Source organism: Camarhynchus parvulus, chromosome 18 (genome assembly GCF_901933205.1).
Source record: "Camarhynchus parvulus chromosome 18, STF_HiC, whole genome shotgun sequence".
NCBI classification, from domain to species: Eukaryota; Metazoa; Chordata; class Aves; order Passeriformes; family Thraupidae; genus Camarhynchus; species Camarhynchus parvulus.
This window is the reverse complement of record NC_044588.1, coordinates 10915737-10934964: the sequence shown is the minus strand read 5'-3', so window position 1 is coordinate 10934964 and position 19228 is coordinate 10915737. Positions and strand designations below refer to the sequence as shown.

Sequence of the window (19228 nt, the reverse complement as noted above, 5' to 3'; positions counted from 1 at the left end):
AGCTTTTCTAAGTGAACAGCAATAGCTGAGATTGCAAAGTAAAACTAAATGTGTGCTATAACTGCTAAACTGCTATATTTAAATGTCAGATTCTTTCTTTGAAAGCTATAAGATACCACATTCCTCTCCAGGGAAAGTGAGTAGGAGCCTGTCTATGCAGGGAAAATGTTTGCAATAGCAACTGCCTACCAGTTTCCTATGCAAACACTCCTAATTCATATTTCAAGCCTGGATGAAACTAAATTATCTGAAGGCACTCTTCAGAGGACAGCACTCTGTTCACAACACTCCAACACCCACACACAAACCAGTGCTTGCTTTGCAGCAGTAGCCCCATACAGATGAACACTAACATTCATCCAAGATGTGAAGGAAACAGTTTTTAAATAAAGTATTAACTGAGAAACATCACTTTTCAACAAGTTGTACACGTTCAAAACTTAGATTCCACAGATACCTGCCATGGAAAAAAACTCACAGGCAAATCACTGACTGAGGCAACTCCAGAGACTCAACAAAAACCTTACAGCAGAGCAGACAAATTGGCCTCATCCTGTCTCTGATTTCTAAGAGCTTCAATGCCCGGGCAAAATGTGCACCAGGTTTCTGTCTGCTGCTGGTCCACTAGAGGACAACCTAATAATGATGAACTCCTTTGGGTTACACAAAAATGGCCCCTACTGAAATTGCTGCTGCCAAATCTAGCTGGGATTGCTGCTCTGTGTGCGCTGGGCCTCCCTTTTAGAGGTACAGATTGATTCCTACAGAATTAGGAAGCTCCAAAAATTTCTCCTGCAGTTGATGCCAGCCTATGCAACTACTGAAAGAAAGAGACAGAAACAAGGGAAATTTCCAGGTAGAATGTGTCGTTTTTATAAAGCAAACCATATCCACTGCACTGCGCTCTGCCACAGAGAAAACCCTGCCTGTTGCTGCTCACAGGCAGAAGGATTTCTCACAGGCTTCTGACATGATACCATGGTTTTTTTCAGTCCAGGAAGTGCTCTGAGGTACAGAATGATCTGTTTGCCTTGGTAACATGTGATTTATCAAACCGTAAGGGAGGAATCCATCTCATGTATAAACAGTGGCCAGGAGCACAAGACAATCATCAGCTCAAAGCCACAGAACAGCACAGGCTACAGCTCTGACAATGCAAAGAAAAGGAGTAAAACAGCTTCTCAAAACCCAAGGGAGTCCTTTCCTAGTATTTTTAAGGAAAATAGAAGACAAATAAAATCTGAGCTAGCAACAGAGCTAATTTCTGTAGCTAGGAAGCAAATGAGCTGTGGCAAGAACCAGAACAGCAGAAAACGGCAGAGAATTAATTACAAGTGAAGTGTCTCAGGTTAGAATTGTAGTTAGAGGCATCAGAGGGTAAAAGCAACAGTTTTCAGTGGGTAATTTGCTTCTTTAACATCCTTCAGCCTCACTGGGGCTGTGCCTATGGCTCGGGGACAAAAAGTGCATGTGTCTGTAAAGAGAAAAATACACACTGAAGGCAGATCAGAACTACTTAAAAAAAAAAAATTTGGTACTCCTCCTGAGGCCGGCGAGCGCAGGCTGGCTGTGACCGGGAGGGCGCAGATCCCAGCCATGCCCTCGGGGTGTGATGTGCGGGGGCACTGCCCAGCCCCGGTGTCGGCCCCGCTCCGCACCCGCGTTCCTCCCACCGGCGGCGGCGAGGGATGCTCGCCCCCGGCGTGTCTGCCCGAGTCAGCTGCTCCTTGATGTCAGAACCTGCTCGGGCTCGGCGGGGCGGGAGCGGCACCGAGCGCAGCCGAGCTCAGCCACCGCTCGCCGGTTCTGGCAGGGAGGGAGGGAGGGAGGGCTCCCCTCCTCCCGCGTCCCAAAGCCGGCAAAGCGCGGGGGAAAGCGCGGCCCGTCCCAACGCGAGGAACTTGCCCAACTTTCTTCGTCCCGGCTCCCGGCACTCGCTGCCATGGCCCCCGGCAACTCTTCCCGCAACTTCTCGGCGCCGGAGGCTCAGAACGGCTCAGGTGAGCGGGGCTGAGCGGGGCTCGGAGGGGCTGCGGGTGACGGGGCTGCGGGTGACGGGGCTGCGGGTGACGGGGCTGCGGGTGACGGGGCTGGGGGTGACGGGGCTGGGGGTGACGGGGCTGGGGGTGACGGGGCTGCGGGTGACGGGGCTGCGGGTGACGGGGCTGGGGGTGACGGGGCTGGGGGTGACGGGGCTGCGGGTGACGGGGCTGCGGGTGACGGGGCTGGGGGTGACGGGGCTGGGGGTGACGGGGCTGGGGGTGACGGGGCTGGGGGTGACGGGGCTGCGGGTGACGGGGCTGGGGGTGACGGGGCTGCGGGTGACGGGGCTGGGGGTGACGGGGCTGGGGCAGGGACCCCCACCCCGCCCGGGTCGGGCCGCCTTCAGCACCCGCGGCCGGACAGCGCCGGGCGGGTGGAGGGACGGGCTGGGTCCCGGGGCTGCGGGACCCCCGGGCACCGCCCCGCGCTGAAACACGGCCCGGCCCCGGGCCAGCCGCTACCTGTTGGCTGCCAGGCAGCAAACTCCAGCAGCCCGCCGGTCCTGGATGTTGGGAAGGGAGGAACCAGCCCGGCTAGACAGGGAGGGAAGCACAGAAAAGATGAGATAGTGCTGGAGAGGGATGCAGAGATCCTTACCAGCCTCCCGTTTGCTCCATACGACCCTGTTTTCAAATCAATAGTTTAGGGTCGGGCAATACAGTTCTCAATGGCTCAAGCTGGTGAAACTCTTCAACAGAAGGTGATTTATACGTGGTCTTTGACTCTTTCTGCACCAGCACGGTCCTTTAGAATCCATAAGTGTGCATTAGGTACTTCCTTATGAAATGCAGTGAAGATGAAGTCTATTACATATCATGGTATGGCTTAGTACGACAACCACCTTAGAGAAAAAAAATTAGCCCAGTCCTCATTCAATCCACATAGTGCAGCCCCTTTTGGACTTTAAGAAAAAATATCAGGGCAGCCACAGACCTGCAAACAAGGACAAATCAATGCCTGAAGTAGCTGCTTAAATACAAAATATATTCGCTTGGATATGCACAAAAGCAGCACTGAAAATTCAGATTCAATGATGTCTCAAGATGAAAGAGACTTTAGAAAAGACAGAACTTTTGAGTATTTGATAGATGTACTCTTCTGACTCCAGCCCATAAAACACACATGAACTATAGCTTCAAATTAGTGGAGCTGATAACTCATGCAAGTCCTGCTTGTACAGCCAGCATCAGCAGGACAGGTGCTACAGCACTGCACAGCCCACCCTCACACAAAGCCTTTGGGCCTGCACACATCCTGCTCTGAGGCTGGCTGAGCTCATTCCAAATGTTACAGAATCGCCATGGGCACTGCATCGATTACACAGCAGGAAAGGGACATTTTGTCCCAATTTCCAGCTAACCATGTGGCATTTATGTTTCACTCAAACAATCCTTTCCCACCACACTCATAAGGTTTGTGGTTAAAAGAAAGGAGATCAGAATTCATAACAGCTCCATGCAGAACAGCAGGACCAGCATCATCATCTTCCAGTTTCTAGTCCTCCATCTTCCAGCATTAAGGAGGCTTGAGATATCTTTGGATGCTCAAGAGTGTCAGATTTCAAGAGGGTGCTGATGGCTGTAGGTTATCTACTGAAAATCACATAACAGGGGATATTTTCTTGCATTAACGGGTCACCAGGAGGAACAGGGACCACTTAAACCCCCACAAATGGTCTGGACAAGGCTTTTTTGTCTTGTCAGCCAAGCCTGGCTTCCACCTTCAGGCCCCCTGCTAGTTCTTCTGTGCCTCACTGGATGCTTTCCAACACCTGCAGAGAGGCTTCCCAATAAAATGGTGCAGGAACTGCTTTATTGGGTTCTGGCATTGGTTTTGGACTTGTTCATGCCTAAGCTGGCTCCTTCCTAATGCCAAAAGGACTGAGCCAGTGGCAGCTCATCATGGCCACTTCTAGGAGCACAGAAATATGGCACACACATTTCCAGCCACAGGCCAGCAGTGTAGCCCCAGTTATCTTGCTAATTCCATCAAACTTCTCATCACACCAAAGGAAATGTGGAGAAGTTTGTGCTCAAGAATTCCAGAGGTCAAAGTCAGCAAATACCACTTCAGCAAACAGATACTGCTTTGGCAAAGACTACACCTGCAAGTATCTGTTATTCCACTTAATCTAATTGTCAAGATTTCCCTAGGTTCTGTTGGAGGAGGCTTCCCCACTTCTGCTGCTAAGGAGATGGAACAGTTCGGTGCCTGAAAGCATTTCCAATTAGCAGCACATTGAATCATCTGCAATTCAATGAAAGGCAGCCTGAGCTGAGGGGCTGTCACGAACAGTTCTTGTAACAGCCACATAAATAACTCACCCAAAACCATTTCCTAGAAAAAAAACCCACCAGGTCCCATAGGAGAGGAGTAATGAGACGAAATGAGATTTGCCTCAGCTAAGAAAGGCTGTCTTAGACATCAGCACACGGGAACCCTGCAGAACAGAGAGCACCACCATCACTGCCTTCAACACCACCTCCTGTGCCCGAGAGCTTGTGGCTTCAAAATGTGATTTCACATCCAGGTGAGAGACAAGGCCAATGTGAATTTGAATATGTTTGGGGGTCCCACCCCAAAGAGCAACAGTCAACCATTGGTGTGGATAAGCTAAGTGTTATCAGGCAAGAATTTTGCCTTGGAAATCCACCCACATCCAGAACTCAAAGACAGTAACTTCAAGCTGTTTTTCTCCTTGGACAATCCCTGTTGAAGGGCCCCTCTGAAACATACTCCCAATCCTTGTCTGACCACATACTTGGATTTCTTAGTAGGAAAAGAACTAGAGAAAGTGAGAGAGGCAGGGAAGAAAGAGGGAAAGGAGAATGTTCACTGGCCTAACCTTGATAAGAGAACAGGGACACAGCCAGGGTACAGTCCCAGCTCTCACAATACAGATAAGCATGAGGTGTCTGCCTGCATGGCCAATGAACTCTGTGTCTCACACCATACAGTAGATAAACTACCCAACAGATGAACTGAAGCTTTCTGACAGCGGCTTGAGTATTGACTTTATCCAGATTTTGGCACCCACAGAAAGGCTTTACTTCTCCAGTGTGGGAAGCACAAGCTGCCTCACCCACTCCCCTCAAAAACAGCTAAAAACACTTCACTCCATGGAATAAAACTTACTCTCAACTCTGTCAGGTGCTGGTGAATGCAGAGGCCTGCCAGCCAGAGGTTAGTCCCTCAAAAAAGGGCTGGGGAGTTGCAGAGCAGGACAGAAGTACATTGGGAGAGCTGAGGAAAGATGCCTGCACATAACCAGGTTTGGGCATGCTGCACATACTGAGAGGCAGAAAAGGAAGTGCCAAATCCCCAGCTTACCCTCTCCAAGTGCTGGAAAGGGTATTAAAAATCATTCCAATCTATGAATTTGATGGGGATGGGTCCATCTGCAGGACAGGGCAAGCACACCGAATTGTACAGAGGTTGTCTCTGGATTGCACTCACTGCTTTGGTTTGTTTTGGCAGTAGCAGAGAAGACAGCACCACACACCAATGTGATCATGCCCAGTCTCTTCAGCATCATCTGCTTCCTGGGCATCATGGGGAACCTCATTGTGATCTTCACTATCGTCAAGAAGAAGAAGCTGAGGTGCAAGCAGACCGTGCCTGATATTTTCATCTTCAACCTCTCCATCGTGGACCTCCTCTTCCTCTTGGGCATGCCCTTCCTCATCCACCAACTCTTAGGCAACGGCTCGTGGTACTTTGGAGCTCCCCTGTGCACCATCATCACCGCCCTGGACACAAACAGCCAGATCACCAGCACCAACATCCTCACAGTGATGACACTGGACCGTTACCTGGCCACCGTGTACCCCCTCAAGTCCACCTACATCCGGACGCCGTGTGTGGCTGCTCTGGTCATCTGCCTGGTGTGGCTCCTGTCCTTCCTGACCATCATCCCCGTGTGGATGTACGCAGGTCTCATGCCCCTGGAGGACGGGACCGTGCGCTGTGCTCTCCTGCTCCCCAACCCAGAGACTGACATCTACTGGTTCACCCTCTACCAGTTCATGCTGGCCTTTGCTGTGCCCTTGGTCATCATCTGCGTGGTCTATTTCAAGATCCTCCAGCACATGGCCACCACCGTGGTGCCGCTGCCCCAGAGGAGTCTCCGGGTGCGTACCAAGAAGGTCACCCGAATGGCAGTCGCCATCTGTTCTGCCTTTTTTATTTGCTGGGCTCCCTTCTACATCCTCCAGCTCGTTCACCTGGGCATTGACACCCCATCCATGGCCTTCTTTTACGCCTACAACTTTGCCATTAGCTTGGGCTACGCCAACAGCTGCCTCAACCCCTTCCTCTACATCGCCCTCAGCGAGACCTTCAAGCGCCAGTTCTTGGTGGCCATTCGCCCTGCCAAAGAGCCCTGTTGCAACAGCAGCTCTGCCAACAACAACAGCATGACAGAGGCCAGCGTGTGCCTGAAGCTGGCGCCAGAATCCACCCAGCAGACTCAGTTCCAGGAGGACTTTTCCCCACGCTCGCTGCCGGTGACTGTGGCTGTTCACTAGAGCAGCAGAAAGCCTCTGGATCTGTGATTTGATGGAGGAGCAGCAGCTTCAGGCAGGTCTTGGAGATGCCTATGGACTACAAACTTCCACCTCCAAAATGCAGGTGCCTCCTTTTACCATTACTCTGTTCCTGCACTGCTCCCAGCCTATGAGATGCTGTGTGCTGCCACTTTTCACCCTGCACAGGAGGACTCTGCCACCACTGGGCCCCCAAGGAGGATGAATGGAAAAGAGAGAAAGGACAGAAAGAGGATTTCTGGGGGGAATATTCACCCTACAAGAGTAAAATCTCTATCAACACTGCCCAATAATTCCTCACCTCTTGGCCCAAGAGTTCTAAGCAGCTTGTCAACACAGCGCTTCTTCATTCAAACCTTGAACCTTTGAACCACAATGTCATATATTTATTTTTTTTAATAAGTAATCTGGAGACTTTGCTGTCCGTGCTGATATCCTAGAAGCACACAGCAGAGAGGTCTTGGGGACAGAATCTCACCCAGCCCTGTTGCTTGGCTTTTCAGTCCAGCCCCATCTGCCTCCAGTGGGTTGTATTGTTTGGCAACCAAAACATTTCAAGAACAGGCTCATTTTGATGCTAATCCTAAATATTTCAAGCAAAATAAGACACATAATAATCACACTGCTTCAAGAGACTGCAAAGAATTCTCAAAACTGTTGCTGCTAACACCAGCTTTGTGGTTTTTCATGCCAATGAGCAGATTTTCACAGTGCTAGTTCTTCATGCTGCTCTTGTGCCTCACAGTCTGCATGGCCATTGGGGAACCCCCGGCAGAGGGTTTTAAGCAGGACTAAAAATCACAATCTGTGGAGCAAGAAGCTGTGAAAAAGCAGCTCAGGGGAAGCAGAGTTGCTTATGCAGCTTCCCCAAAAATAACAAATGCTTTACACAAAGTTAAAAGAGAGAAAATTAAATGTCTGTGTGCTGTATATGCAGCTTTAACAGTCGGAGGTTAGGAAGTAACTCTGCTCATTATGAAGTAGAGAAAAGACAGCAGAGATCGGCTCAAAGCGGGGATTACACCGACAGCCTGTGCTGGGCTCCACGGGGACCACGCAGGCATTGTTCAGCACTTTGTCAGACATGGAGGGACTGGTTACTGTAGATGGATTTAATTTAAAGAATTAAAAAGATCAAACAGTCCAAAGGAATTTGTTATATCACACTTAGGGTTTCACGCCACCAGCCACCCACGATATGCTGAGAACAGAATTTCACCCTTACTCAGCTCCAAAGCAAAACCGTGACCTGCACAGGATGTCCTAAGCCACACACACACACTCACAGGTGCCCCTAATGCTCCCACATCACACTTGTAAGTGCATTCAAGTACAGACAATATTTCAGCCTACACCCTGTAGAGAGCACACAGCCATTCGCTCACCTCTGGTGATCAAAGCAGCCAGGTGTGCAACACCAGCACCTCTGACACCATCAGATGCAGCACGTTGCTTTCTGAGTCATTGTACAAACCTCAGGACAGGGTCTCTCTGTATTTTCTTCCAGGCTCTGTCAAAACCAGCACATCCAGACCGTGGCTGAGATTATCTTGTGGATGTTTCGCCTGCGTTTCTCCAGCCAACAAAGCCAGACACCTGCAGAACTTTCAAGCTTTATGGCTCAAAAGTCTTTGCTCCGTTTTAACTGCCAGGAATTTTCACCTGCTGTTTTTCATGGAGCTGCTTTGCTCTTTGGTCAGTACTCTCCCTGAAGGGCTCATGGAGCGAAGGTCGAGGAGGATGTGTGCTGTGCCAGCCAGACTTGCCCTCGGGACAAGGGAAGCTATTGTGTTACCTTTCTCCCATGAGGCAGGGAAGGCAAGAGCTGGCACACTTTTCTGGGAAAGGAGGTGGTAATGACTGGGTGGGTGTTTCTTCCTCTAGTGCCAGCCATAAGGAAAGTATGAGAAGTGAAAACAGCCCAAGTTATCAGGGCTCTCTCAGAGAGCAGTACATTGAAGATATTATCTCGCTTACACAGTAAAGGTGTTTATGGTTGAACGAGTCTGATCCCATCTGAAGTGAGTCCATCTGACCGGTGTGGCCAAGCCATGTGCTAAAAACCACAGGGGCAAGTGGGCTAACCACGAAGGGAGGCCACCCCAGCACCAACTCAGGAGGGGTTTTGTGGGGCAGACCTTTCCCAGATCTCATCACACTGAAGTCAACACACCAGTCCAACACTGACAACAACGCAGGCACATTCCCAGCTTGAAGTCCTGTAGATCTCATCTGTGTAAGGCGGAAAGTCTTACTGGAGAGACTGGTCCCAACACCATGGAGAAGGCTTCCAATTAGCCAGTGTCCCAGGAGAAGCATGCGCCCCTTCCCACTACCCTGCAAAGGGTCATGGTTTCCATTCCCTCATGTTTCTCCTGCCTATCCTGAAGGGGTTTCCTAGTCCAAATGTTTAAATACTGGCTGTGGGGTCCTTCCCCTTCCATGTACATCCATAGAAGTGTGACAAATACTCCCTGAGAAGACAAGGATGTGGACACCTGTGTATGTATGGAGAAGCTAGGAAGAAAGGCACAGACAGGAAGCAAACTAGCAAAGAACACAGCCAGCATATAATTTTTGTCAGCTTCCCAAAATCACCCCAAAGCACAGGGCAAGATGAACAAAAGCCTGTCCTTAGGAGCAAACCTACTGATCAAATGCCTTTAGAGGTGTCAATCTGCCTAGATAATAAGGCAAGGCCTTCCAGGAGCTAAACAGTCTGTGCACCTTGGTGTGACCTCCTCCAAACATCCTATCCCTTTTCCAACTTTTTCAGAGCTGGCTTTATTCAGCCAGAGAGTCCATTGACATTCTGGTTTGTGTTCAGCTTTACCTCTTTGTCCCTCTGCTCTTTGTATTTATTATGTGATCTCCTGTCTCAGTGCCTTGGTTACCAAGGGCAGAGCCTGAATAAAGGGAATTGCAAAGTAGGGAAGGGCCCAGCTCCTCCTGCAGGGATGGAGAGCCCGGAGTGCTGCGGGGCTGCCCGAGAGGCGCTGTGAGAAGGGCACAGAGATAAGGCAGCTCATTTCCCAGCAGTCCTGCTTCCCAAACACAGCCCACTTTCTATCTTGAGAGAAATCAAAGGGAAATCCAGCTGAAAAAACAGGGGAAAAACACCCTCAAAACCAAAGGGTGATAGAAAAACTATTCAATCTGTTTTTTCAGATCAACAGCCTACTATGCTTGAGGAGACAAATTTCCTCTGCTCATTTTGCCAGCACTTATCCCATGTGTTTGTGAGCTGCCTTGTCAGACAGCAGGGCGACAGATGGGTTCACTCTCCAGCCCCTCCTCTTCCCCTCATTGTCCTCAGAGGTGCAAGTGAAGCCACATGTCACAGCTCTGCTGTCGATAAACTCCCACAAAAGGGCAGATGGTCCAGTTACTTTTACTCCTACTTTCCCTCCTAGTGACAAAGCCACCCTTGGCTGGTCGTGGCAGGATTCAGTCCCCAGCTCAACCCTCTCAGTTACCTCTATCCCACTCTCCACCTCCCTGTGTCCCTCAGGCAGCAAAATAAACTCCTGCCTTCCCCCAGTCACAGCTCTGCCAAGCCATCCCGGGAGCTGAGCTCCCTGGAGCCCAGCTAGTGACATCCTTCCCTGGACATCCCTCTCCACCTGAAGTCTCTGCACAGCTAAACCTGCCCAGGACAAACCTTCAGCCGTGATGGAGCACACGGCTGGAGGATGCAGGGTGGGGAGGAGGGAAAGGTGGGGTGACTCACTGGCCCCTGGGACACAGCCAGAGCCTGACTAATCCTGTTTCCTCAGCCCTCCTGGGCTGCTAATTGAATGCATTTCATTCAGCAGACTCACTGGTGGGAGAGGAGCCACGTGGCAGGTACGGATACGTTCCCAGCACTAAACTCACTTCTCCTAAATCCTCCTGCCAGATGCAGGGACCACACAGCAATGCCCTGCCCTGCTCACCTCCTGCTAGCAAAGCAGCACAGCCAAACCCTCACAGCCTTTCCACTGGCTCCATACCTGCTGTGGGGCTGGGGAGGGGCAGCAGAAAGGAAACACAGCCACAGGGGAGAAGTAAAGGGGGAAGGATGTCTCATCTACAGCCCCCATCTCCCAGTGAAGGGCTCCTCCAGTCCCCAGAATCTGCATTGAACAGGGAACCCACTGTACCACTGGAGAAAAAACTTTGCTATGAGATGTGGACCACAATTGCAGAAGGGCATGGGAGAGGACACCAGCTCTGAGAGCCTTTGTCCCTATCCATATCTCCTTTGGGAAACAGCTCCTGTGATCATATAGGACACAATAATTGTTCCTCTCACATCTTTCTACCAGTAGAGCTGACTTGACTATGGAAAGCACCACTCCTGCTGTCCCAGTCTGGCTCAGGGAGAGCAGCAGCACTGGTTCCTCCCAAAGGGTAGAGCTGGGCTTCAACAAGTACAGAGTCACCCTTGAGAAGTGGCTCCAGCATGGCAGTGCACAGAGCAGTGCTTCCAGAGGCACTTCAGGAGTGCTGAGGACAAACATCCTAGAGAGGCCATCAGGGTGTCACTTCAGTACCTCTCAGCATCCCTAAATACTGCTGGAGTCAGGTCCAGCCTCTGCAGGAAGCCCTCCCTCCTCTGCTCCTCCAAAGCCAAGTCACTGCATCAGCCTCCCCTCCCCACGGCACCTGAACAGCACAAGCACCACAGCACAAGCACTCAAGGCCTCGTCCTGCAGGTCCACACAGGGTCAGTCCTTTGGAAATGAGAGCCAGGCTCTGCCCATCACACCAGGGGCGAATTGACACCACAGCACTGAGGGGGTTTTTAGCACACCAGGGAGCAGATCCTACCCCACACACCAATTGCTCCTTGTCCAGCACTGCATTGCAATAGGATCTGCAGGGTCTGGATCCACAGAAGTGCATTTGGGACAATGATTTTTCCAAGCTTTAGTTAAACCAAAACTGGAGCATGTCCCTGTTTAAGCTCTAAACCTTATTTCTTCCACCTGAAACTGAGTTAACAGATGAGTCAGCCCTTCCCTCCAACCTGTGCTCTTGTGTCCCCTGCAGGTTTCCACTCACAGAATAGGCAGTCTGAGAGTCAGTGACATCATTTTAATTATTCTGGTGTTTAGTTACTACTTAGTTGCCTTTGCTAAGTCTGGAGGAGCTCTTACAATTATCTTCCTACACATGCTGCTGTAAGCACAGCAGCTCAGAAACACCAGGCTGCCATTCCCTGCCCCGCCAGACACTTCAGGGCAGAGAGCAGAGCTCTCCTTAGGCAGCCACAGCCTCATCCAGGAGCAGGAGCAGGAGCATCTCACACCCACCTCGTACTCCAGGCTCCAATCCTCTACCCCCTCCTCCCGTGGGGCTTGAACACAGAAAGCCAAATTCTAACATTTTCATGCACATTTTGGCACAGAAGACTCAATAGGGTTAAGCAGAGGAATGGAAACAGTGGGTGAAGTTATCCCTCATGAGAGTTTCTAAAAGTTCTTATTGACTTACTCCTTTAGGAATTTTGCTCTTGGAGGTGCATCTTCTCCAGCAGCCAGGTCCCTCCCATCATGAAATTGAAAAATTGTGAAAGGAGCAGACTGTTCACATCAGGGCTCCCTGTCCTCCTTCTTCTCAACTTGTGAATTAAGACCTAAATTTCAACTTGCACAAAACATTTTGGGGACTTAACTCCCTCCCACTTTTGTTTTCCTTAAAGGTCAACATTTTACAACCACCTAGACTCCAGCTAGGATTTCAGCTTAGACCTTCAAGTTCTCTGGACTTGCGCATTTGTTATGTTATCAACACAGAAACTACTTGAGAAGAAAAAGAAAAGAGTAAAATGTCACCTCTGAGAGTGAGAACAAACCCTTTGCTTTCATTCAGATCCAGATATTTTTCCTCAGCCAACTGCTGCCACTGAAGAAAGCACATGAACATTTGCTCCCAGGCTGTGCCAGCCACAGCCCCCAGTCAGTTCTGGGGGGCTCAGGTCTAAGAACAAACACTGGCAGCTCAATGAGAAAGGGCTCATTTGCTGTAATTAATATTCAGCCTTTCTGCAGCATGGGAAACATCGATTGTTCCGTGAGAAATAAATCATGTGTCTTTCTTGGGAGGATTTTAATGAAACCTCCCCCCTCTTTTCCTGACACTCTCAGGCTCAGGGTAAAAGGAAAAAAAGAAAAACAACATTCCAGCACCTCCCCATCAACCATGTAGTGGCCCAATCAGGCTAATTAAGATGTCTCCTGTGTGCTGAGGGAGGCTTTACCCAGCAAATCCAGCCCCACTGTTCATTATATTGCCACAGCACAGCTAATTACTCCTGGCTTTAGTGGGGAGAGGACCAGGCGAGCTTTGTGTGCAGCTGGGAAAAGGGCTGTGCTGGATGCAGTCAGGTTCTGCCTTTCCCTCTGGCCCTACCAGCTCTCCTGGAGCTCTGAAGGCTACAGGATGGAGGGAGAGGCTGAGCTGGGTTAGTTATCTCTCAGAGGAAGAACAGCATAAAGATCTAAACATGCTGGAGACACCTTTATTTTATCTCCAAACTCACCCTCACACCTTCAACAACATTTAACCAGGGAACCTGCCTTGAACATGCTCTGGGACCAAACCACCCCTCCCAAGGGGTTGGGTACCTGTTCCAAAAAGGGATGGCACCCTGCACAAGTCATCCAGGAGGCAGTGGCAGCACTGCCCAGCTCCCAGGGGAACAAGGAAATGGGGCACAGGCAGCCTCAGACCCCTTGGCCACAGGGAAATCCAGAGCCTCCTCTCACTCACCGCTGCTTCCTCTGAAATTAATGACATGGGATTAGAGAAAAGCCAAGCCAAACAAGGTCTGAGTCATGCCAAAAGCTTCTTCTGGCTGCCTAAGACTCAGGGCTCTGATTTCACCACCAAAATGAGCTGCTAAGAAGGAAAGCCGACATGTTGCTGTCCTCTAGTTCCCGAGTCTAAAAACTTCAGATGTTTTACAAGTATTTATGACCCAAACCTCAGATGAAGGCTGGAGACAGGAGAATAATGAGGATAATTTTTTATCCTTGGAAAGTGTGGGCTGTTGTCTCAGATAAAATCTATAGTACTGCTGAGAAAAGCAAATGCTTATCTTAACTGTCCCTTAGTAGAGGAAAGGAAAACAGGAGAGAGCAGTGGGTGCCTCCAGGAAAGACAAAGCCACCAGTGACAGACCAAAGCTGCTGAGGAGCTGCAGCACCAGGGACCAGGCAGAGCAGCTGAGCCTTGATGTGTTAAACACAGCACAACCTGCATTCCTCTAATCTCCCCAAATCACCTCATGGTCCTAATTCTTTAAAATATGCTGATTCAAAAGCTGCGAAGATCTCAGACACATCCCATGTGCTGGGGGAGATAGCCCAGCAGTGAATGTTGCTTCAGATGAGTACAAGACAGGGTGACACACAGCTGATGTACAGAATTGCTCACAGAAAAGAGATCCCAGGAGACAGTGAGGAGCTGGGTTACCTAGATCTGCCAGACCTGCGTTTTCCAGGAGTGTTTAATCCCTTCTTTAAAGAGGAATGGGGTAACTTCTCAGGATATCAAGTTCTAAGCAAATTCCACAGCTCCTTTAGTCTGCTCCCTCCTTGCCTTGATGATGAGCTAGAAAAGGGCTGTGTTACTCAAACTGGGTTTGACTTGGAAATCCTGCACAGGAAGAATCTGGGGTAGCACTGACAGCAGTGAGGGGACAAGAGCTGGCACCTGGCTGGGTCATCTGGAAACAGTTGGACAGTTTTCATCAAATAACAGGGAGTGAGATATCTTTAAACAAGATCCATGTCCAAGGGTGATGATACAGGCAGTGGGAAGGAAAACAGATGCAGGGAAGATCTAAGGACTTGGCAAAGAGAAGAGGCAGCACTGTTTGTGCCACTTGGGGAGTGGAAATAGTCAAGAGAAGTGAGCAGCACCCCTGGGAGGATTATTCTAAGCTCCAGAAGGAGCAATGGGGACTGGACATTCAGAGAGCAAGATAATTTCAGCACTGAAGGATAACCAAAGGGAAACAATCTTCTTGCTCTTTATGAAATAAAGAATTTGTTGGGTTTCTTCTTTTTAAATACACCACCTCCAGAAGTTAGCTCCTGCTACTTCCTCTTAGGGAATAAAATTTAAAAACCCTCACAGTCAATTCCAAGCCCTCCAAGCACACTCTGAGAATAGAATTATTGAGCTGTTTAAAACCAGAAGCAAGTTTTACCAAAATTTATTGCACTCTGATTGCCTTGTTAGTGGCTCTGTCAGGACAGTTGATTTTGGCTGTTTATAATTCTTCAGTCCAACTGGCACGGGGGCTTCAGGACCTGTCCAGGCTCCCTTCCAGGCATTCCCTGGCCATGCTGCTGCCAAAACACCCCACACAGCAAAGTAAACCCAACAAAGCACAAAATGTCAGCAAGGGGATGCTGGCAACACAACCATCTAGCATAGGAATGGAACATCCTTCCTGAGTCTGTAAGAGTTTCTGGTCTGCACATTTTCATTTTCTCCCTGACGGACAAAAACACTTTAAGTGGTCAGAGTGAAGCTGGTGCTTAGAGCATTTCTGCTGAGACACTGCAGAAATTGGGTGCTTGAACTGAATGAACGCTTCATTCTCTGTCCTGGATTTAGGAAAGGTCCCTGCCCTCATACACATCTACCTAAAAGCAGCTGCCAGCCTTTTTTGGGCTGAACTGAAAGGGACATCTGCATCCCCTGAGCTTCCACTGAGGGCTGGCACACACCTGGCTGTGACTCCAGCTTCCCACAGGTTTGTTTCCATAACCATCTTCCAGGGTCAAGCAGGGACATTGTTTCACCAAAGTTTCCTTTTCTTCTGGGGATTTATTATTGATGTTTCTATGGTTCCCATCTTCAGCTCAGGCCTCAAAAGTAAGCAGCACTGCAGTGTGCAAATTGAGGGAATTTTCCAATTGCAAACCCACAGCACAAAGGAACTCTCTATATAAAAACACACTTTGTTTTTATTTATTATATCTGTGTGGAGGGACAGGTTGTCATTGTGCTATACAGTCCTCAAATTATCAGCACTTAAAACACCCCAGTCAATAAACCTTTTTAATTTAAAATCTGAATGAATTTCTTCTGAACAAATGACTTGTACAGCTTTATGTCCCTATTGCAACAATAGTTTTAAAAAAATCAACTCCCACATTTGATTTCCTGTGAAGTCAGAAACAGATTTCATCCTGTTCTGGTGTACAGTAACAGATCCAGAATGGAGTAAATCAATACCTTTTGAATGGATTTGCCTGCAGCTGTGCTCACACCTTTATTTACTTCCTCCACAGTTCTGAGTTTATTTACTTTGCTTGGATAAGCTGAAGCCTGGGCTTATTCTTCTGGGTGTGTATGTAAGAACTGTCCCTGCTGTTCATGCACGGTTGGGTCAATATAAGAGAAGGATTAAACATGCTGTTTTATTATGGGCACAACTGTGCACACACAGGCCCATCACACGCTGGCACGGAGTATTTAACAAACCTGAAATGCATGTGAAACTGCTCTAAATGAGTGATTATTCAGATAGCCACAGAGAGGGTGTCCACACAGGGGAGGCAGATCTGAATAGCTACAGCACAATTACAACCCTACCATTACTCTGGATAATTTCCTAGCAGACACGCCAGACTCCCCCAGCACACAACAAGCCTCAGAGCCAGAGATCCATAAGCCAATTTACATGGAAAATTAGGAGGTGTCAGAAGAGGCAGAACTAGACAGGTCTCAAGGATATTAATTCCTGCTGCCTTAGCCTTGAGCTTTCAACATATCATTAATTTGAGATCGTTGATGTTATGCTGTCGTCGGTGCTGTGAAAAGAGGGAATACTTCACACATGCTATGCTTGTGCTGGGTGAAGATAAAACCAGCTCCAGAACCAGCCTGCATGTGCAGGACAAAGCACTTCCAGCCCAGGCACAGCGAGACCCTCAGTCCCACAGGGAACAGGGATCAATCCCAGCTCCCAGAGCTCACCCCTGCCCACGGCATCCCAGCACCACAGACCCCAGTGCAGCAGAAAGAGATAACAAACAGCACCAAGATACTTCCACAAAGAGCTGTTCATTTCAAAGCTTAGCCAGCACCACTCTCTTCCTATTTTTACTTCCTCTCAGGCTCCCTGAGCAAGGCTGTAAGCACCCAGGGCTGGGATAGATTTGCACTGGAGCACACCTTCCTCCCTCCCAGCACTGTCAATCAGTTTGATGCAGAGTGGTGTAAAGCACATCCAGCATCACCCCAGTCTAGTTCACTGTCTTCAAATTTATGATACATCTGCAAGCAATTTGCTCTGGGACAATGAAGTCCCAATTAATTTGCAGCTGGGTGCAGTTACAGCAATAACAAAGTGGGTAAGGGATGCAAACTAGTAGTGCCTGCACAGAGCATATTAACCATCCTTTTAGGCAGAGCAGCAACGAGCCCATGGCTGCACCAGTGAGTCATTACAGGAGAGAATAGAGCTCCCTTTGGACGCTGTTATCAATTTTTATCTCTTCCCAGGAGCTGGGGTTTCACACAGAGCCAGGGCAGCAAGCGGCCGTTTCTGTTGGATTCAGCAAACACAGCTGTGAGGTGCTGGGGTTTGGTCACACTGCTTCCCACGCCTCCAGACCACAGCTGAAGCGTTCCCCAGCCTGGATCCCCTCCAGTGACACCCTCTGTGCATCCACACAGGCTCTTCCTCCCTGGCTGGGAGGCAGCTCAGCTCCACAAGAAGGGCTGAGCAAGCTCACCTCAGTGCCCCCACCCTGTCCAAGAAGTAGCCCCTGCACATTTGCTGGTTTAATACAGACACCTGGGGGTTGTTTTTTCCCTCCTCTCCTTTTCCTAAACAGCAAAGGCTGGCAGCCCAGAGGATCATTATATTTTATGGGTGTGTCAGACACAATTCCCATCCCGGATCCCCTGTTCTGGCCTTTTGGGCATGATTACAGTATCAATACATGACTTGTTCCAGTAAATACTTGCAGTGCTGCAGACCCCAAGGATTCAGAAACATCAGCCTTGACACCAGCTGTAACCCAATAACACAGGCAGCATCCTTCCTCCTCCACAGCTCTCCCCAGTGCAGGAGCTCAGCCTTTCAGGGGCTACAAGGATAAACATCAGCAGGTTCCCAGCTCTCCAAATCCCTGGAGGGTGCCTGTGGGGTCTCTTCCACCCACTCACCAATCTACAACCACCAGTCATTTTGGGCTCTTCCTTGACTCTTGGTGCTGGTGTGATGGGATTTTAACCCTCTGGCAATTTAGCTCTGCCATAACAGGTTCAGCATTGGTGGGGTATGTGCTGGGCATGACAAATCTCTCCCCTGGATCTCATATCATTTCCTCCACCTCGAGAGGGAAGCTGCCTCTGAAGAACAAGACAGCAGCAGCTAAAAATCAAACCAGACAGCTAGAGCAGGACTAGGACCACATGGCCAAGGCACGCTGCTGCTGGAGGCAGTGCTGCTCCAGTGCCTTCACACTGAATTCACACCCACCTTGTTAATAAGACCTTTTGAGACAGGCCATGAAATTGCATTAAATTAAATACCAAGACCGACTACCACAGCAGAGGCTCTTCCTGCAAGGAGCCTGAATGCATTTTAACTCAAAATTAAGAGGACAGGTGAGGGGAAATGTTGTATTTTCCCATTAGCATTTTTCCACTTCTCAGAAGAAACAGCAAGCAACAGCTCCAGAAATTAATTTCTCTTGTGAGTTAAAGTGGGGGAGGAGAAGCAGCCTGGCAGTGCTGCTGCAGACCAGTGGAGGAGGGAGATGGCCTCAGCAGCTACTTCCACCTTCCAGCTGAAATAAAGACCATGCCCAGCTGTAGCTCCTCAGCCAATTTTAACCTTGCAAGGCAACAAGCTCTGCTCTCTCTGTAGAAACCCCAAGCACCAGCCTGCCAAACCAGCTGCCCCTGCAACAAGGCACTTCATCCTCCCAAATCTCTACTTCAACCTGCTGCTTTTTCAAGAGACTTAAATGCACTTAAAGGCACAATTAGAGCTCAACCTTTCATGTTCTTTATCCTTAAAGAGCTGCAAAACTGGAAAGTCCTTCACAACTGAACAGGACCAGGTCATCCTGCATTAAAGATTGGGCAACAGAGCTGCATTTGTGAAGTGGTTAAAGGTAAATATTAAGTAGCACATGCTGAACTCAACCCAGGCCAGTCCCTTCCCTATAAAAAGATCCCAGTGACATTAATATAAAGCTAAACAGAAAAACATAACAGAAAATCCCCAAGGTATCAGTTGATTCCCATCCCACTCCTATGTGATTTTATCTTCCCCACCCTGTGAAAAGATACCAGTGACATTAATATAAAGCTGAGCAGAAAACCCCCAAGGAATTGGTTGAGCCCATCCCATTCCTATAGGATTTTGTCTTTCCCACCCTATGAAAAGATCCCAGTACCATTAAAACAAAGCTGAACAAAAAAATAGAGCATAAAAACTTAAACCCAAGGAATCAGTTTATGCCCATCCTGTTCCTATAGATTGTTTTGTTTTAACCACCCTGTGGCTAAGCAGCCACACAAGAAGGATACTGGATACACCTCAGCAGCACCTGCTGAGACCTCTGTGGAAGGACACCCAAATGATTAAAATTTAAAGTTCAATTCAGCCCTCTCCCCCT

At 49.1% G+C, this 19228-nt stretch overlaps 2 protein-coding genes across 2 annotated transcripts in view; one reads left to right on the top strand and one right to left on the bottom strand.

The window, feature by feature from the left end:
* The window catches only part of CASKIN2 (CASK interacting protein 2), a 648645-nt gene that overhangs the window by 44980 nt on the left and 584437 nt on the right, over positions 1-19228 (bottom strand). The window lies entirely within an intron of this gene.
* Positions 1943-6569, top strand: LOC115911262 (melanin-concentrating hormone receptor 1-like). Its single transcript, XM_030962129.1, has 2 exons — positions 1943-2000; positions 5521-6569. Exons 1-2 carry the CDS (start codon positions 1943-1945, stop codon positions 6567-6569), a joined length of 1107 nt encoding a protein of 368 aa, XP_030817989.1.

Bases quoted from the DNA above. Each gene is read 5' to 3' on its own strand.
- LOC115911262 (XM_030962129.1), top strand. From the start codon at position 1,943: ATGGCCCCCGGCAACTCTTCCCGCAACTTCTCGGCGCCGGAGGCTCAG. The intron at 2,001-5,520 runs GTGAGCGGGGCT...TTGTTTTGGCAG, and splicing joins GGAGGCTCAGAACGGCTCAG to TAGCAGAGAAGACAGCACCA.